Source organism: Tachysurus fulvidraco, chromosome 1 (assembly GCF_022655615.1).
Source record: "Tachysurus fulvidraco isolate hzauxx_2018 chromosome 1, HZAU_PFXX_2.0, whole genome shotgun sequence".
NCBI lineage: Eukaryota > Metazoa > Chordata > Actinopteri > Siluriformes > Bagridae > Tachysurus > Tachysurus fulvidraco.
In genome coordinates, this window is record NC_062518.1 from 7,331,588 (window position 1) to 7,352,563 (window position 20,976).

At 39.5% G+C, this 20,976-nt stretch overlaps 2 protein-coding genes across 2 annotated transcripts; both read left to right on the top strand.

Annotated features, from left to right (window-relative positions):
- The first annotated feature begins 867 nt into the window (after positions 1-867).
- On the top strand, positions 868-2,825 carry fibinb (fin bud initiation factor b). The gene has a single exon (XM_027136914.2). The coding sequence runs from the start codon at positions 1,199-1,201 to the stop codon at positions 1,820-1,822; it is 624 nt and encodes a 207-aa protein (XP_026992715.1). The 5' UTR covers positions 868-1,198; the 3' UTR covers positions 1,823-2,825.
- A 3,553-nt stretch (positions 2,826-6,378) lies between these two features.
- On the top strand, positions 6,379-20,625 carry bbox1 (butyrobetaine (gamma), 2-oxoglutarate dioxygenase (gamma-butyrobetaine hydroxylase) 1). Its single transcript, XM_027137023.2, has 8 exons — positions 6,379-6,503; positions 7,922-8,323; positions 8,780-8,894; positions 14,790-14,988; positions 17,291-17,396; positions 17,908-18,104; positions 18,773-18,939; positions 19,355-20,625. Exons 2-8 carry the CDS (start codon positions 7,964-7,966, stop codon positions 19,513-19,515), a joined length of 1,305 nt encoding a protein of 434 aa, XP_026992824.1. The 5' UTR covers positions 6,379-6,503; positions 7,922-7,963; the 3' UTR covers positions 19,516-20,625.
- The last annotated feature ends 351 nt before the right edge of the window (positions 20,626-20,976 follow it).

Here is a 20,976-nt window from a genome sequence, read left to right on the forward strand (position 1 = left end):
TTCCTCCTTTCGTGCTTAGCTGTATCAAAGACATCCTTTTTACATATTTATGACTTCTTTATTCTATTCTTTCCAGCTCTGTACCAGGATCATACAAAGTATATAATAATATTTTATTACATTATAGTTTGTGTGTTTCGTCTGTTGGCACACACCTGTCAGAACACCCACCCTTCCCATCTCCTCAAAAAATGATGTCATTGCCTAAGCAGTTCCTGACTTTATGGGGGTCGTAACCTTTCATCATCACTCAGCAGCTCTTTCAGAGTAACTGTCACGAGGAACAGTTGGGTGAGAAAAAAGAGACGGGTGGAAGAGACCTGTCTGCACAAATGCGTATTACTATGTAAAGAAAGTTCTTTTTTTTTATCACTGCTGTGATAAGCAATTTCAGTGAAACAATCTTCAAGTAATATTTAAATTAGAAATAATAAGACATGTCTAGTGGAATAATACATTCAGGTGTGTGGTACTAGTGTGTTTAAATACATGACAGCTGCTGAAGTCAGCTGCTAATTTACTAATTTAAGTGCAGGGTCAGAGGGTTATTGGTTCTTTGCAATTTCAGTTGCACTTTTATTAACACTTTCTTAGTCCCATAACTCCATAGCTGTTCTGTAGTCTACAGAAAAAGATGCATAAAAAAAGAGCACAACACCTTTAGATTAAAATAACAGTAAGGAAAAGTATGTGACCTTCAGCGTGTGTCAATAGAGTTACATAAAACAGTCACATCTCTACTGTGTATTTTTGTTTAATTCATTAGTACTTAAAGTTCCTAATAGCCCCGGCTACTCTAATAACAAACTCCTGTGTAAAACAGTCCTTCTGCCAGCTGAGTGCTGCTTTCTAAGTGTAGCAGTGACGGGTTTGTAATCTGAGAGCAGGAGCAGGGGGATCATTAGTCTAAACCTAGTGCTGTCTCAGAGAACCAGATGTGCACACACTCGGTGCGAGCGAGGACTGGTCATCTCAGCTCTGCTGAAATCTCACTGTAGCGTGTAGGCACCAGGTTAGAATCTATTAGGGTTAGATCTTCACAGGAAACACAAGCAGTTTCTGCACAGGCTTTCTGGATCTATGACTGGCAGAATGTTTGTCATACAAAAGACAGATCACTCTGCATGCAAACCCTAAAGGAAACTCTTGAGAAGATCGATGGACTTTTTTTTTTTTCGCTGAATGAAGAAACTGAATAATGATGCTGTCTGTTAAAATAGTCGCGGCGGTTTGTGTGGTTTATCTGCGCCTGGGCGCTGCGTATTTAGGCCCGCTGTACCCGGAGATGTCCAATGGCACCTTCCATCACTACTTCGTGCCGGACGGCTACTACGAGGAAAACGACGACCCCGAGCAATGCCAGATGCTCTTTAGGGTGAAAGATGAAACCCGCTGCGTTCTGGAGGAAGACAACGACGCGGTAATCCGCGACGACTTCACTATCCTTAAGCGTCACGTGGAGGACGCGGCGCGCGTGCTCGAGGGCATCGGACGGAGCGTTGCGCTCGACCTGGACGGTGAGGAAAGCTACGGCGAGTTTCTCCGGCGCGAGAGCGTGCAAATCGGCGAAGCCTTCTCCAGCTCCGAAAAGTCGCTTCTCGAGCTCGAGGTGAAGTTCAAACAGAGCCAGGAGCAGGAGCTACGCGACGAACACCGCATCAGCGACGACTTCCTCGCCATGGTTGCCCACACACGCGACACGATGCGCAACACGCTGGACGTCGCGCTCGCGCTCAAGGACAAACACGAGCTGCTGTCGCTTATAATCCGCAGCCACGGCACGCGCTTGAGCCGCCTTAAAAACGAATACCTAAAGGTCTGAGCGCGTGTGCGTGCGATCTACACTTTAAACGGGGAAATAAAGCAACGTCCAACTTACTTGGGCATTTTTTGGCTAACACAATGCAGCTATTTTGTGCAATAACTAAACAGACAGATTTCATTTAGAGTTTAAATGAGCTGATGAGCTGCAGCAGAAAGGGCAGGATTCAACAAGTTCCTTCTTATCTATCTATTAAAGGATCATATGATACTCAGGCATTGTGACAATAGAAAGAACCAGGGTTTAAACACCTGTTCCATCATTTAGATGATGTCCAGGTATTTATATACAACAATGATAATAATAATAATAATAATAATGTATTTTTTCTTTTGCTAGTATTTGTCCAAGTGATTTTAGTCATTACTTGAATGTGCATATTCTGCAAAAAAAAAGCAAAACTCAACAGATAAAAGGGTGTTTTTCTTATCTAAAAAAATAAATCATATTTGTATTTAGTTCCTCAACATGCCCAGCTAAATCCCTAGTGTTAGATTCTCACCTACAGTGTTCACTCATCCATCTGGATGGAACATATTAGGTGTCAGATGAGCGCTGAGGACTTTGCTGTGTATTTGCAACAGTTAAACATGCTGACTAACCTCCTGAAATACACACTGCTTAAATATATGATGTAAAATAGCGTTTAATATTAATTATTATTAAAAGGAGGAGAGAATATATTTGTTAAAGCTTTTGTTCGATGGGGAAACTGTTTTATTGTTAATTGCAATGAGCTTTGAAAATGTTATACTGTGAGTTTCTACATTTTTCATGCAAAAACTGGCTTCATTGTAACGTATACATGGCAGCAGTTTTTGCAGTATGAATATATTTGTGCAATTATTAATTGAAAGGAAAAAAACAAGACTGAGATGACGTATCCTCTGACCAACCAAGATAACTGCGGGCAGGAATATTGGACTTCAAAGCTTCTACCATGTGTAGTTGCATTCCTGAGAGGCTGTTTATTCCACTTTGTAATAAAAAAAAAAACTTTAAAGAGGGAGTGTGCGTGCGTTTTAGTGTTGGAATGTCACAAGCTGTCTCTTACACATAACAGCCAGGATAAATGTGGAACCTAGAACCATAAAGTGCTATGCAGGCGGACAGATTTATAATTGTGTGAAGAAATCTGTTTAAAAAAAAGAAAAGAAAACCCTATAGACTGCCACAGCAGTAATAGCTAAGACTTTCCATTCTGATCATGACGTGCATGGACTACAGATACGTAATTCTCCTAAGCCTGTGGAATTTGTTTCTCTGTGGGCTTTTATGGGATTTAAAAGTGGTCTTGCTGCACACATTTACATTTAATCTTTCTGCCAAGGCAGCATCTGCAAGCAGACCACAGATATTACACGCAAAGCCTGGGAACAAGTTTTAGAGAAAAAGTGAAAGACCTCAAGCTCTCTGTGAAGCCGTACAGGTGCTCGGGGAGCTCACTCAATCATGCAAATCGCTTCTGAGGAGCAACTTTTTTAGTCTGTTTAGACTAATGTGTTTTTGTTTCCCTTCTTAAAAGTGTTATTTTAGGACAGTTGTGAAGAGGAAAATGTCACTGGGCAGTGTGAAGTAATCATGCAGCAGAACACAGTGTCATGGAACATCACTAAGTTATAACATTTAGGGCAGATGATGCCAAAAGACAAAAAAATATACTTTTTGTAAGTATTCCAGTGTTATTACATAAATCACAAGTAACTTTCCAGTTTTTGACAAGTTTGTGATTCTACATTAGCCTGTCTGCTTATCTGTTTATCCATCTGAAGCTGAATCCAGGGAGTTGGTTTTTTTTTTGTTTTTTTTGGTAGATATTATTTTTGTGATAATGAGGAAGCCTAATAATAAATTATGCTTATTATCATACAGAAGCAGAAAAGACAAAGGTCTGATCTATATCAAGATAAAATCTCAATTTTAGCAAACGACTTAATAATGACATTTAAAACAGCAAAGCACTTCAGTAAAATTAAAAACAAATGCATTCGTATTGAAAGTTATTTCCTTAAAATCTGATAATGTCACGAACTGCATTGGTTTCAGATTTTTCTGCTGAGCTAATCATGAGTGCGAGTGATGGCGAGTGCAATGACTAAAAGATGACTGAAAAAAAAAACTCATGAAACATCAAAATCAATATGACTGCAATCATACACCATATGGCCAAAAGTTTGTGGACACTTTCACAACACACCTGTTTGTGCTTGTATAACACCCCATTCCAGAGGTAGTTCCTCCCTTTACTGTTATTATAACCTTTACTTTTCTGGGTAGAACTTACGCTAGATTCTGAAGCATGGGTTTTTAGATTTCAGCCACAAGAGCATTAGTGAGGTAAGTTACTGATGATGGGTGAGGAGACCTGGTGCACAGTCATCCCACACATACCACATCCCTGGTGTTCCAGTTCATCCCAAATGTCTTTAATGGGGTTGAGTTCAGGGCTCTGTGCAGGACATTCAAGTTCTTCTACACCATCCTTAGCATGCCATTTCTTCTTGGAGTGTCCAGTGAAGGGACATTATAACGCTACAATATACAAAAATATCTCATAAATATAAATAAACTAAATACAGATAATTTCACAAAATGTAAGGACATAAAGATAGCAATTTATCAATTAAGAAATAATCCATATCCTTTATTGGTACTTATGCTATTTATAAACTCAAACTTCTTAGCAAAACTCACATATCTTTGTCAGCCCAAAGATTATGCCTACAGAAATGCAGACAGGGTGTTGTACAATCATTTACATTTATATTTACAGCTTTTGGCAGATGCCCTTATCCAGAGTGACATACAAAAGTGCTACAATCAGGCCAGGAACATACGAAATAAAAAGATTAGAGAAGAGCTATGCTAAAAAGTTGGAGGATCAGTTCACGTCTAATGACTCAGCTTCAGTCTGGAAAAGTCTGAAAGCCATCACTAACTACAAGACTCCATCCCCCAGCACTGTGGCCAGTCAACAACTTGCTGAAGATCTGAATTAGTTTTATTGTAGATTCAAAACCACCACACACATTCTGACATTCTCTTTACACAACCTTTAACACCTCCAGTAACCCCTATTCCCCCATCCTGTGCTCCAGATCAGTGAAGATGATGTGTGCCAGGTTTTTTTTAAAGAACAAAAGAAGAAAGGCATCATGCCAGACAGAGTGACACCAGCCTGTCTGAAAACCTGTGCTGACCAGTTGGCCCCTATCTTCACAGAGATCTTCAATAGATCACTGCAGCTGTGTGAACTCCCTGTCTGTTTCAAAAGCTCAATCCCCATACCAAAAACCCCCAAAATAACAGGACTTAATGACTACAGACCTGTGGCGCTGACGTCTGTCGTTATAAAGTGGAAAACCTAGTTCTGGCTTAACTGAAAGATTTCATTGGACCTTTAGTGGGCCTTCTGCAGTTTGCTTATCAAGCAAACAGGTCCATGGATGGTGCAGTAAACTTGGGACTGCATTACATCCTGCAACACCTGAATAAATCAGCGACTTACAGTATGTGAGGATCCTGTTTGTAGACTTCAGTTCGGCCTTCAACACCATCATTCCAACACTCCTCCAGAACAAACTAACCCAGCTCTCTGTTCCTAGCTTTATCTGCCAGTGGATCAAAAGCTTTCTGACAGATAGGCAGCAGCTAGTGAGACTGGGGAAATTTCATGTCAAACAGGCTTTCAACAACACTGGCACCTTTTAAGGTTGTGTTCTCTCCACACTGCTATTCTCCCTGTACACCAACAACTGCACCTCTAATGACCCCTCTGTCAAACTCCTGGTGTTTACAGGCAACACTACAGGCATCATCGAGGACAAAGACGGGTCTGCCTACAGACAGGAGGTTAAAGAGCTCAATACGCTCAAAACAGTGGAGATGATAGTTGAGTTAATGAGAAATCCCCCTGCATTCCTCGCAACTCACCATCATGGACAGTACAGTGGCTGCAGTGAAGGCAATCAAGTTCTCCAAGGACCTGAAGTTGGACACTCACATCAAGACAACTGTAAAAAAGTCCCAACAAAGGATGTACTCCCTTAGCCAGTTGAGGAAGTTAAACCTGCTACAGAAGCTGCAGAAACAGTTCTACTTGCTCAGCTAAAAAAAAAAAAATCAGACATCAGAAGGCTGCAGAGATCGGTTCGGACTGCCGAAAACATTAGTGTTTCCCTGTACACCCCTCAACTGTATATATCCAGAAAAAGGAAAAGGGTACTTTTACCATATGCTGGCGCTACAGAGCCCCAAATACCAGCACAACCAAGCACAAGAACAGCTTCTTCCCCCAGGCAATCTACCTCATGTACAATTAAATGTTCCCTCCAATAAGCAAGAACAATGTGCAATAAAATAACCGTACATTTAATTTGTTACCACCTCCGTCCTAGTACATCCCTGCATCCCAGCCCATTCTATTCTATTCTATTCCTTCCTATCAGCTATAGCACAAATGTCTATTTGCATTTAAATATGTGCATTTTTTCATTGTCTCTGTGTTGTTGTGGCTGTGTACTGAAGCGTAAGGCACTTTCAATGCCCAAGCTGGGTCCAATTCGAAGGAGTTTCCGTATTGTGGGTGTGTAATGATTCAGAACACACAGCGACCTTTCACACACTTCCCGGTGTGCTGCTTCCTGCTTTCACACTCACAGAAGCTTATACTTTACATACGGTAAGTTTATTTTCCCATCTTCCCGTGTATACGACTGTTTTTCCTCTTTTCCCATCACTCACACGTGCTTGTGTTTATTGTGCACGCGCACAGGACATCATAACAATAATACACTTACTTACTTGGATTAGCTGATGCTATTTTGGCTAGCATGCGCGCGCATAAACTATTCCTACTAATAACGCACTATCGTGTATTTTCTGTCTATCACAGTATAACCAAGACTGTATATAAAAGAGTGTGTGATTAAATTCCGTTTACAGATAACAGCGTCTATCTGAAACCGGTAAAAAAAAAATAAAGGAAAGACAGCCGGCGAATTGTGTGACCTTTCACCTACTTTTGCCCAGAGTGCGCGTGCGGTCCTGAGTTGACATGATGTTGTGGCAGTTTACATAACTTTATTATTATGTAGTGCGTCCTCCATGAACCTAAAAGTCACATCGTGTAACTGTACACGTAATGCACATAATATAATTTTATGCATGTATGATCTGTTGTTTTATTATCCGGGAATTCTGACCAGGTTTGCACTCCAAATTTATGGTACTCAGAGTCATACGTGGTCTTCTGAGGCTATTTTTATGTTATTCATTGCAAATCCAAGCTATATTTTATCACACCAAAGGAATACGCAGACATTTCCAGGCCAAAAAAAAAAAAAAAGGTTTTCAGTAATGTTAGCAGAAATAGAATCTGTACAGGATAAGTGATCTCTGTATAAGTCAGTGTCTTCATGATGTACACATGGTTGTCATAAAAAGGTTGGAGTGAAACTTAAGTGGCCTGCACCGAGCCATGAACTCAGTCCCTCTGAACACCTTTAGGATGAACTGAAACGCCTTCTTGCTTGACGTCAGTGTCTAACAACATCACTGCCTAACAGTTGCTCTTGTTCCTCACGTTCCAAGATCTAGTGAAAGCCTTCCCAGAATAGTGGAAGTTATTATAACATAATGGGCTTCATTCAACAAGCATGAACAAGTGTTATGGTCTAGTGTTCACACTGTGGTCATATAGTGTACGTACTGTAGGCTTTACGTGTTCTTGGAGCTGTATCAAAAATAAAGTCAAAAGTCCTTTTACACAGAACATTTAGTATGTGTAACTTTCAAATGTAGTAGGTGTAAGGTTATAGGGGCCACACTTTTTTAGCGGTGATATTTTACTTTGCTTTTTAAAAATGAAAGTGGCTGGTACATACATTTTAATATAAAATGTTTTTAAATTTCTAGCTTTTTTCATAACCATAGAATGCAGGTAGTTATTTCAAAACAACAACTTCTTTAGCAATTTACAGTGAATAAAGAGATTATTATCATGTAATAAAGTTCTTGTTAATTTGTGTTGGTATCATAAACAAGGCTGTAAAGTAATTATGTAACCATTTAATCTTTTTTATATATGTTTCCATGAAGAGAGTCGGATTTATACTGCTACACCCTACACCACAGTTCGGGATGTTCTCTAGTCTGGCTCGATGTGCCTCCAAAGCGGCTCTGCATGTGCTGAAAGGAGCCAGTCGTCCCTCCAAGATAGCAAAAGTGCCTTGTTTTTGGCATCCGACACTGGCAGCAGTCCCACTACCCACTGTTGGAGGGAGTGCAGTGGTTAGACATGCTCAAGTACTAGACCGAAAGAGGCTTCTGCAGCTGGAGTGGGATGATGGTAGCTATAGTTTTTATCCATTTACCTGGCTCAGGGATAACTGCCAGTGCCCTTTGTGCATGCTGCAGTCAGCACAAGCACGGAGTCTCCTCCTCACTGACCTGGATGTGCATACTGGAATGGACCACGTGCAAATAACTGAGAATAACAAGGTACATTTTGTGTGTGTGTGTGTTTGTGTGTGTGTGTGTGTGTGTGTGTATCAGAAAAAAACACTAAATAATTCTGGAAGGACTGATGTCGCATCTAATCAAAGGGATAATATGCATTAAACGTTGTCAACTTGCAATTCCTTATAGTGTGGTAGTAATGCTCTTTAAAATAGATAACCTTAGAAATCTAGAGATTGGGCATCTTTTAGTAGAATTAATAATTAATTGTTTTTATGTGATTGATTTTCTTTTTCACTTTTTGGTGAAGCCAAATTTCTAGAACTGTATTTCTGGTTGAGATATTTGCAAAAGGGAAATCAGAACTTTTCAGAACAACATATAGTAGAACAAGTGGAGAGTTTTGCCAGGCCTCCACACATAACACAGTATATACACAGTCTACTCTACACAAGGATGATTAATACAGCACCTGTCCACACGGTTTTGTGTCTGTAGGTCTCTATTGCATGGCCAGATCAACACAGCAGTGAGTTTGAACCTGAGTGGTTAAAGAAAAGATGCTTCTCATCCGAGGCAAGACAAGCACGGCAGGAGGAACTGTTTCTAAATGGTGAGTTCTATTCTGGTGATTATTGTGTCTTACAGTTTGTCTGTTGTTTCTTATTTATCTGAATAGTTACTTCACTTATAGCATGAGTGGTTAGCACGTTCGCCTCACACCTCCAGGGTCAGGGTTCGATTCCCGCCTCCGCCTTGTGTGTGCGTGTTCTCCCAGTGCCTCGGGGATTTCCTCCAGGTACTCCGGTTTCCTCCCCCGGTCCAAAGACATGCATGGTAGGTTGATTGGCATCTCTGGAAAATTGTCCGTAGTGTGTGAGTGCGTGAGTGAATGAGAGTGTGTGTGCTCTGCGATGGGTTGGCACTCCGTCCAGGGTGTATCCTGCCTTGATGCCCGATGACGGCTGAGGCACAGGCTCCCCGTGACCCGAGGTAGTTCGTATAAGCTGTAGAAAATGAGTGAGAGTGAGTGAGTTTTCTAAGCACTACTGACCTGAAATGACTGGACAACACTGTTCTCAATGACATTGTATAGCAGTAAATTTGTAATTAAATAGTACTGAATGTGTAGAAAATATTAGGGAATATTGGGAATGGATCTCTATGGAGCTTCCACCTCACTCTCATTCAGAACTGTGTATATTACAGCGTTATAACTGGTGAGACAATAGACACAGTTATGATTACAGAATATCAGGTTAAAGAATATCAGGCACACAGACATAAACAGTGATTTTAGCTGGAACGGCTGTGTTTCCTGAACGGCCACTTTTTTCTCTGCGAATATTTTGAGTGCAAAATGTATCATTTTGTGTTTAATTTACTTTTCCACGGTTTCTTCCAGTTTAGATTTAGAATGATAGCTGAGCTCTGTAACAAAGTCTTTGTAGTGCATGTGTGAAATAGTTACTGGCAGTAAATTATTAATGAGGTGTGAATCATTTTAAATAAATATGTCTCGAACGATTGGGAGATGATAACGTGGTGTGTAATCACAGTGTAGTAGGTTCAAGTGTGGTTTGTGGAACAGCCAGCCTTAAGCCTGAAGCATTCGTCTGAGTAGACACATCCAAAGGATCACCCTTGTGTAGAAATCTTTTCCCACTTCCTGCCATATGGAATCATGATCTAAGCAACTTGAGAAGAAGGCTGCAACGTGCGCCAAACAAACTCGAGTGTGTCTAGCTTGAAGACTAATAGCTTCTTGACTTGATTTGGTCAGGCCACAGCTGGATTGCTGGCGTTCTGTGGCTCTGGGTTAAAAAAAACAGACAGTTTCGTGTGAATGTGATGATCAGGGTACACCTGGGTACACTTTGGACAGTCTAAGAGCACAGATCTGTGTTTCATGAACTGCATCAAAAAGCTGCCAGTCTTTAGAAGGACCACTGCTGGAGGTTGTAAATGCCTTTACTCTAAAGTACTTTTCCTCATGAGTGGTGTAATTTATAGCATGGCTCATTGCAACTTTCTGAAGGTCTAACCAACTTTCTAGTTTAACCAAAAGTCATTCAAATATCCTCTTAAATGGGTGCATAACAACTCAAATTCTTCTTGGATGATAATGAAAGAATACAGCAAAATCTCTCCCTGCACAAGGCTATGCATTAAACAGAGATTCCTTTAATTCTCACTGAATCCAGCAAAGCACCTAAACTAGCACTTAACCCAAAGGTCATTCTCTGCCCCTTATTCAAAAATCTTCCTCTTAAAACCCTCTGAAGCTTCCGGGGTCAGCTTTGCAGCCTGTAATGCATCTGTTGCTAAAGGCAAAATGCCATTTAGTCCTTTCTGCCTTTATGCTGTCTTTCATGTGTTGTAGACAGTCATGTTTTTCTTTTCACGTTTGCTCAGAGTAAAGCCACAGGAGGTTTAACATCCTAACAACATCTCCAACTGTTCTGAGCTAATTTTACATCCCCAAAAAGAACTAAGCTCTCTTTGATGGAGACGTTAATGGAACCTCTCTCTGAAGGTGATGCCTTGGTGCTTTAGCTTGCTTATCATGTTACAGAATGTCTTATGGGTCTCACTGATTGAGCTTTTATTTTAGAGTGCTAATTTAATGCAGAAAGAAATAGAGAGGTTTGTTTGCTGAACATTAGATGACTACGTCTTATTGCATCAAATACGCCAGTAGTTTTTCCTCCCACTGTGAAGTCAGCAGCCAAGAAAGAGCCCATTATCCACATTGGTAATTGGTTCAAGAGTTTTCTGAATATCTTTAATTCAGAATCGTGTTACTTACAATGGGAAAGGTCTGTATGCACAGCCACAACTGTGTTTTATATTATTTTTTTCAAATGCAGGTTCTTAAATGCAGTGAGCCATAAACATAGCAGGCTGTGTGACACACACATACACACATACAGTTATATACACACAAGTATACAAAAGGGAGTAAGCCTTTTTGAAATAAACATTTGAGTGAGTGAGTGACGTGACATACGGCTAAGTACGGTGACCCATACTCAGAATTTGTTCTCTGCATTTGACCCATCCAAAGTTCACACACACAGCAGTGAACACACACACACCGTGAACACACACCCGGAGCAATGGGCAGCCATTTATGCTGCGGCGCCCGGGGAGCAGTTGGGGGGTTCGGTGCCTTGCTCAAGGGCACCTCAGTCGTGGCCGGCCCGAGACTCAAACCCACAACCTTAGGGTTACGAGTCAGACTCTCTAACCATTAGGCCACGACTTGCCCTTGATTTATTATCCATGTAGATAAAATTGACAGATGGGTCATTCGACCATTTATGGTGTAAAATGTCTAGCTCAAGGCCTTGTCTTGTATGGAAAATCCATTTGCTTGGGTTGTACTCATCTCCAGCTGGTTTTAGACAATATTTAGACAATTATTTTAAGAGAATTACTTGTCACTCTGTATGAGATGATCTCAGTAACAGCTTAGCCAAACTCTGTAATGGAATGTGCGATAAAGGTTAATGTGTTCCCCATGATAGCTTTTACAATGAACTTCCTCTAATGATAGACCTGCGATAAATGAAAACGACTGTTTTTCTTACATCATCAGTCATTATTCATGGTCTTCAAAGTAAGCTTGAGGAAGCAAGGATCATTTTTTTTATTTCCATTAGTATATTTGCTTCATGTTATGCCATTGGCCTTAAAGTTTTTGGAGCTATTTGTCCTGTGAGTTTTGCGTAATCGTATACTGTCCTCCTATTGGTGGCTTTTAGACAAGCGCTGGATCAGCACTAGAGAAGATTTTCCGACACTGCCTGAGCATTGTTGTCATCTGACTCTGGTCTTAATGGCACAGTCAGCTGCTATTGAGCATCGTGTGTTTTAAGAGCACCGATCTCAACTAACAACCAACCAAAGTATAAATAAAGCTTTAATTACACTATTAAAATTCCCTGATAATGTCTTACAGCTGGGTGATTATGAACATTCATAATGGGATAGCAAAGAAGAATAAAATCGACTAATGAATTTCCAATTTCCACTGGCATTTATTTAATGTGAATATACTTCCTTTGAGCTTAATCTTGTGGGAAATCATGTGTTTAAGTCGTAAACGATGCAACTGCTGCGTAAAGGATGAAATTCATGTTATTGCTACACTGTGCATTCACTTTACTCACATTAGATACACCTACAGTTCACATACTCGCATACTAAACTCTTAGAAGGAAATGAATGTCGGCAAACTGAGACTTGTTTTTTTTTTCCCCCCGTCTTTCTGTTCCAGGTGCTTTTGATCTGTTTAACACAGTTAACAAGGCCAGCTACATGGCCAGATTAGTCCTGCTACTGCTGTCGTAAAATCTCTCTGTAAGGAACAATGTACAGATGCGTAACAGACACACGTCAACAGAGACAGGGATTAAAGTTTCCTTGCTAGTGAGTTTACAAGAGAATACAAGAGCAGTGGAGCTCTCTGAGATACAGTGACGTATTATTGCTCTGAAGCCCAAACTGGAAACTATGTGAAAGTGAGACTAATCTCTGATTGGCTCTGAGACTGGAGTGCGTCCTACCAGGATATTCTAGCAGCGAATGTGTGTCGTTGTGAGAGGGAATGCTGAGCACCGTTGCATGGTAGAGAGCACCATGTGAACCGTCTCACCCTGGGCCAAGTGCCCAGTTCCCTCTTTCTCCTCCTCCTTTTACTCTAATCCCAATATTCTATCAGTTTTTCTTTCAGCTCTTATTTTCTGTGTGCCACAGCTCTCTAATTGTAGCATTATTCTACTAATCTCCCTTTTGACTTGTGTCCATGCTTTCCATAAGGCAATAGTTCTTACTTTTTGAATGAATTACATTTCTGTTGGAGCCCCTGCACAGTACATTTTCATATTGACCTACTTTATTCAGTGCTGACTCAAGTGTATTATTTGGATTAATGATGCTGCTTAAATTAGCAAAACCATCAGATCACTGGAACTGCTCAGATGTGTGTATGTTCACATTAGATTTGTCAGATTGGTTTATTTGATGATGTAAAGGGGCAGCGAGGGCGTGTCTATAACCATACGAGGCCAATCCAAACACACATGCGTTCCTTGACATAAATACAACTCTTTCTTTTGATTTAAGCCTCTTCAGAGCACACAGTTAGGTAAAAACTGTTTATATTGACATGATATATTAAGTCAATATTATTAACCTTCATTGTGCAAAATACAGCCAATCGTCACCAGCTACACTAAATAAAATTACTTTGTTGACACAATTAAATTTTTGAAAAACAATTCATTACGGAATTAATATAGAATTCTAAAAAAAAAAAAAAAATGCTTTAAGTAACATATATTTGTTTAGAGCATTTCTCTGCATCAAAAGGGACAGCCATTTGGCCAAAATGTTAGATTTAATAGACTGAAACTAAAAATTTTCCCTCTGCAAATACAAAAACACTGAAAGTATTGGTCCATATTCCAGCCCTTTTCCACATAATCCATGAAAGTATGTGTTTCATATGGAGTAGATTAATCTTGTTTGTCCATGTGTTTACTCACTGGAGTGTTTACCTGCCCTGAAGTCTGTTATTTTGTGTGTGCTTTTTTTTATTACCATTATCTAATTAATGTTGCAACTCTGGTTTAATTCATATGTTCAGTTTATATATATATATATATATATATATATATATATATATATATATATATATATATATATATATATATATATATATAAAATATCTGTGTGTGTGTGTGTGTGTGTTTTTCTGTATACACACAAAACAACAGCTTGTCAGCTCATATAAAGGACAAGATGCTGAACTAAATACAGATAATACAGACATAAATATATAAATACAGACATGCTGTTGTGGCTGTTGTTCCTCTCACAGAGTCCATGTTTAACCACCATGTGTTGGCACTGGTCTTTAAAATGCAAACACACTATTCCAATTAAATAAAAAAAAATCTGCTGGCTAACTGGGAAGGATCTAAATTTCCATTATTTGCTGTAACGACTGCCATGTGGATTTTGTGCTCACCTCTATCCTACAACACGGGGGGAAAAGTGATATACTACTTTTGTTGATTAAGGATAATATACTATACATGAGAGTGGTTGAGCATTACATCCAAAAGATTTTTCAGGCTACAGATGATGAAACTGTTTTATTAAACTGCTGATGTAAAGCTGCAGAATACGTACCACGCTGGTCATTTGCTATGACTAGTTTATTCATTCTCATAGTCTTGCATCAAGGTTTTTCTCTGAACATATGGTAATATTTAGTAAAAGAGTTTCATAAGGAATTTAACAGCTGATACATTTCCAAATGATTTCCCAATACAAATATGTTTCCTTTCTTTGTCCCTGTAATGATGATATCTACAGATATCAGACAAAATTGTTTGTATTAGTCTTTCTTGTGAGAAGTGTGTAATGTGTTTTTTGAGTGCAGTAAAATTATAAAAGTGTGTGAAATAAAATATGTAAATGTGTCTGGTTGTTTCAGAGCGTGAATTCTGGGACTCTGGTCTGCGGATTCCCATGGCAGATTTTGAGGAGGTTCTCAATGATGATAAGGCTGCTCTGGCCTGGCTTACAGCCCTGAGGCGTGTCGGGATTGTGTATTTGAAGGGGGCACCAGCAGAGCAGGGCCAGGTGGCAAGACTCGGTCAGAGAATTGGATACCTCAGGCTTACATTCTATGGGTAAGGAGACGCACACATACTCACACACAGTCCCTTTTACCATATAATTGAAAAAATCACTAGAAGTGTATTTTCCTCACTTGCATCACAAACCGTTCATGCCTTGTTAGTGTTTGGTCCATGGCTATAAAATTTGACCTCAATTTAGCGTGAAGTAACCCATAAAAATTGCACTTCTGCAGAATCCCTCTTTCTTTTCCAGAGGATTCGTTCTGCCGTAAAAGATTAGAAGTTCAACATGAGTCATTTGCAAACTGCGATCAACTTGATGAAAGCATTTCCTGAGCTGAATCTAGGCCAAATCAAACATCTTTTTCTCCTCTTAAATGAGTTCCATTGCCACTGACCTTCACATAAACTGCAGAGCAACGAATCAGTAGCTCATTATTTGACAGTTACTGCCTATCCATCTCATTAATAAGGTGTTTTTAATGTTTTGAATGTCATCCTTCATGAACTAAAAATGAAGACAGCACTCTCCGTGTAGCTTAAATTCTTATATAATTAAGATTTCTCCATTTAGATAAAGCTTCAAATACAATGAAGAAACAAAGACAGGAAAAGGAATACAGAAGGAAAACAGTGTCTCGTATTAGCCAGTAAGGAAGCTTAGCGGAGACAGATAGTACAGGAATGCACTGAGTGTTCTGTCAGACTGAGTTGAGTTAGTGTTGATATACTCCAGAGCTGCACGATGACTTTAACTCTGATGTCTAGGGACAGTGTATTTGAAGTCAGACGCCAGCTGGACCCAGTTTTACCTGATCACAGACCACACACACACTGAAAGAAAAGATCCGATCATGAGCCGAGTGTGTCCAAAGCTACTCAAGCTACAGAGAGAGAGAGAGAGAGAGAGAGATTAACTGGAAAACAGTCCAGCCTAGTTGGACTTTCTCAGTAATGACATCATGCTGTACTATGCGGTTCCATGTGTCTCCTGTGACAGCAGGTCTTCCCTCTCCTCTGTGTAGACAGAAAGTCTGGAGAGACAGTAAATGTTGTCTCTCAGTATGTTTTCTATCCCTAAAACACTCTAGTTTATGTTTAAATGTTTCACAGTTGTTGTCATAGCACTTGATCACAACATTCTTCACTGATGTAAGTCTGAAAATGTTTGGACCGTATATTAAATGAATATCAGGTGCCAGTTAACTGAATTTAAAATCCATTTTGTGTTGACAGCAGTTACGTACTGCTATTTAAATATATTGTATATATTCGGGGATAAAGGAGCAGCTAAAATCAGCTAGTATCAGTTTATTAATTATTCCTCAAGCCTAAACTATTAGTATGTTTCAAGTCCTGGGCTTCTGTCTGTGCAGAGTTTACATGTTTTCCCTGTGTCTGTGTGGGATCTCTTCGGCATCTCCGGTTTCCTTCCACTCCTAAAACATTCCTCTATGTGGATTGGCTACATTCAATTTCCCAACAGGTCTGAATGTGTGTGCAGGGAGCCCTGTGATGGAATAGTGTTTTAAACAGGCTGTTTTCCTGGATCAAGTCAAGAGGCTTTTATTGTCATTTTGACTATATATAGCCGCAGTACACAGTGAACTGGGACCCTGGTGCTACATAAAGACAAAGAGCTACTTAAAACAACACAGAATTAAAGAAAGTGCTAAAGAGTAAAAAATGTACTTACTGACAAAGTGCAAGTGTGCAGCCTTGTGCAAACAGACAATACAACACACTACAGGACAGATACGTTAAATAGCACCGACTACACAGTCTGTGTGGTTCTGAGTGAGAATCAGGGTAGACTTCAGGTTTAGCGAATGAATTTGAGAGTGGTTGAGCATTACATCCAAAAGATTTTTCTTTTGGATGTTTCTTTTGGAGGCTACAGATGATGAAACTGTTTTATTAAACTGCTGATGTAAAGCTGCAGAATACGTAACACGCTGGTCATTTGCTATGACTAGTTTATTCATTCTCATAGTCTTGCCTCAAGGTTTTTCTCCGAACATATGGTAATATTTAGTAAAAGAGTTTCATAAGGAAGCAGCAGTTAATAATAACTGACACAGCGATTCTTAAATCCATATAACTTATATATTCATTCATATCCTTTTTCCTCCTGACATGGCACGGGTCAAATTTTACAAAACCCCAGTTTGCCACTGCTTCTGTGCTGAGTGTTGCCATAACACAATGACTGGTATATCTATTGCAGCAGTTCCTTATGGTTATTAAATTCTCTTTGCACAGCTACAAAAACACTGTAACCATTTTACAGCTGTGGTTTCCTCTAGTCAGTTAACACAGACACTGTAAATGCATGCTGTTTTTGCCTCAACAGACACACATGGCAAGTGCAAGACAAGCCCATGGCCAACAACGTAGCGTATACCTCAGGCAAGCTGAGCCTGCACACCGACTATCCTGCTTTGCATCATCCTCCTGGGGTGAGTACCCCCCCCCCCCACACACACACACACTATGCATGATCCACATAAATCAATCCATGTAATCAATCCATCAATCACTAAAACACTTCAAATGTCACATCTATCAAATGTAATAGTATCTGTATTAAAAAGTGTTTGCTTATAGGAATGTTTTCTGTGTAAGAGAGCAGGAAGTCAATTACAGTTGTGCCTGCTGGGATTGTTGATTAAGTTCTGTACAGGTTCATGTAGATTTAAAGTAAAATTGTTTGCAGTAAATTGCACTGTTAAAGCCCTGTCAGATTTTTAATGAAGGCAGTAATTTCACAGTCTACCTGGACCTGCACTGATTTCCTCATAGTATTCTCTTCAGTGGGCTCTGTGTGCAGTCTATTGCAGTACTTACTTTTGGAAATCCTATAAAATAAATGCAGTGTAAGCTCGGGATGCCTGAAATCCTACTCAGTGTTAACCCTTAAATGTAACCCATTGTTTGTGTGTGTGTGTGTGTGTGTGTGTGACCTGGCAGGTGCAGTTCCTACACTGTCTACAGCAGGCCGAGCATGGTGGCGAGAGCGAGGTAGTGGACGGCTTCCACATGGCCGAGCTGCTCAGGAGAGAGAACCCAGAGGCTTTTAACACACTTACATCCCTCTACATCGACTACACAGACATCGGCTCAGACTACTGCGACTTCAGCGTGCAGTCCAAGAACCGCATTATAGAGTGAGAAAAATACAAATGTGACCCTATAACACCCCCCCCCCCCACACACACACACAAACAGTGCAAAAGCAGCCTAGAATGCAAATTCAAATGATTGAATTTTGTTTGTTTGTGGCATTAGCGCTCTCATGTCATCACTTGGCTGACTGTTCTGATGTATTTAATTTTAACCGTTTAGGGCATCTAATATTTTTAAACACAATAAAATGTATTTATTTTTTCAAATTTGGATGACATCGGATTTATTAAACTGAATCAAACTTTTTCTGTGTGAGAACCACTGCTTGATTAAGTTAGCCCTCCAATGTTGGCTCAGATGGGCTTGTAGAACACGGTCAGTTGTGTGCATACATTTATTGCATTTGGAAATTCAGACGAATGCTGACGTCACCTAATTTACAGACCAGACCTCACTGATGTAATACATGTTCCCATGTGCTTCGTGTTTTAGTGCCTCGGAGGGCCCTTAGATCAAAACGCCACCCTAAACTAGCATCAGAATGCATGGTATAGGAACATTTCATCACATCAGCTTACAAAAGAAAATAAGGCCTTGATTATATCACGTGACTTGCTTTCTATGAGTGCCAAAAATGGTGTAAAAACAGCGCCATCTTTTGTCCACATGGTAAAAAAAAATCCTTGTAATTTTTATTTTTTTTGTGCAGTGTGGACAGTGATGGCCGTGTTGTGAGGATAAATTATAATAATGCAACCCGAGACTCAGTCCTGGATCTGCCACTCGATCAGGTGCAACCTTTCTACTCCTCCCTGAAGAGCTTTGTGGAGCTGATGAACCAGCCAGAGAACGTGGTCACTTACAGGATGGAGCCAGGTCAGTCTACTGGAACAGAAAGTCTAATGAATGACTAATGATTAAACCCTTTTGTTCTTTTTGTTAACGCTCTTTATTGAATTGGAAATGAAAATTTGGCACAAATCTCGTTAACAGCGAGGTTTGTTAACGAAAATTTATGTTATTGCTCTTTGCTCTTTGGCTTTTCTTCACACTGACCTTCAAATGAGCAACAGATTCAGAACTTGGCTGGATACTTTATGCATGGTGTGTCATATTATTTTCTTTTTATCGATCTAATTACATGGAAAGTCTTCGGTCTGTCTGGTGTAGAGGCCAAAATGTAATGGAAAACAGACCAACATGTCCAGTAGCATTGGCCAGGACCTTAGAATCTGGAAATGTAGTTAATTCTTCATGTTCAGTGAAAAAAAAAGTTGTCTGTTATGTACAGGTGACCTGGTGACCTTTGATAACTGGCGTCTGCTGCACGGTCGGAGGTTTTACACATCTGGCGGCAGGACACTAAGACATTTAGAGGGAGCTTACCTGAACTGGGATGAAGTCATGTCCCGTCTGCGCATCCTCCGAAAAGCCGTCAACGGAGACAGCTAGAGATTCCTTTAGCTTTAGCAGAAGCTCATGTACTGTCAGTAAATTCTAAGCTTGCAGCTAAACTGCTTAGTCCTCTTCAGTGTGAGATTTAGCAAATTATTTTTGCAACTTGGGTCTTAATGTTGTATTCCAGGGTGATCTTCTGGTAAAAAAAAAAGTGTTAATCACCAAATTTCTAATTCACTGAAATTGAAAAACCCCACAACACCGTGGATGTGAAGCTAATGTTCTCACACCTACGACAAAACCGTATACCCAAGAGGTCACTATGTGGAATCTGTCAAAACTTTTGCTAAAATTCTTTAAATGACTTGAATGACTTGACTTTAATGAATTCTTTAATTTTAATCCTTGGTCATAAACTTTGTCAAATGAATTGGCAAGTTCTTATTTAATAATTCAAGTGGCTTAATGACATTAAATAATTATTTTTCCTTAATTTTATTTATATGGTTTATTACAGCATGTCTGTGCTGAACATTGTGGCTCATCAAGACTTGCAAGCAAATGCAGACTATGAACTAGTCGTATATATTAATCAGGATGTCCGTGTGACAGGATGTTTGTGTTTTTACATTTTATTGTTTGCACCTTTATTTTTATTTTTTTGCTTCAGCCCGAACCTCGGTTCACATGGTACAGTACCTGGAACGTCACGTTAACCATCCGGTGGAAAATGATTAATATAACGTAAATATTCTTGTGTCTTTAAGTTATATAGAATGCAGGGTTTATTTTTTCATAAATAGTTTTATAAAATCTGCACATACAATGCATAAACATTTTTCTTGCTGCTGTTCTATTTATGTTATTTATGTTTAATGTGATGTAACTGCTCTTAGCCATTCAGGAGAGATCCTTGTAATTAGGTTAGAAAATCAGCACAAAACATCTAACTTTTTTTCCAGGTATTATGTTATACTGTATGTAATTAAGTAAGCACATGGGGAAAATACTTTTTTTTTTCTTTGTCAACATCGGTGTAATACTGTGTCTTATGTGCATGTTTGTGTACACTCTATATCCAAAACTTATTTCAGGAAGGTATCAGCGGTGCTACTAATAAACTCATTTTATCATACTTTTAAAAAATAAAGCTTCTCAAAAGCAGATTGTGTTTTGGAAGGTTGTATGCAGTAAAGTACTGAGTTAAATCAAGAGGAGCAGTCTTAATGAAGTCAATCCTGTTTTCCACTTCTGGACAAGCCCTTACCAACTTGTAAGAAATGGAGTGGTCACTCGCTGGAAAGGTGGAGGATAATTTAGTGATGTGTGAAGTTTTGCCATTAGCATTTTGTCTAAATTCTTTTCAATTATTTAGACTCACTGGTTTGTCATCTGGCTCGTAAAAAGGTCATGCCTATTAACTGCAAAAACAGGACCAATTAAAAGGCAATACATTTATTTAAAATAACATTTAATGGCTCAGAAAACATAAATCGGTCACATTTTTGCTGTTTT

What these genes read in the sequence shown, in the direction of transcription:
- fibinb (XM_027136914.2), top strand. Translation starts at nt 1,199, where the DNA reads ATGATGCTGTCTGTTAAAATAGTCGCGGCGGTTTGTGTGGTTTATCTG.
- bbox1 (XM_027137023.2), top strand. Translation starts at nt 7,964, where the DNA reads ATGTTCTCTAGTCTGGCTCGATGTGCCTCCAAAGCGGCTCTGCATGTG. An exon ending in AAATAACTGAGAATAACAAG is followed by an intron (nt 8,324 to 8,779) that starts GTACATTTTGTG and finishes TTGTGTCTGTAG; the next exon opens with GTCTCTATTGCATGGCCAGA. An exon ending in GGAGGAACTGTTTCTAAATG is followed by an intron (nt 8,895 to 14,789) that starts GTGAGTTCTATT and finishes TGGTTGTTTCAG; the next exon opens with AGCGTGAATTCTGGGACTCT.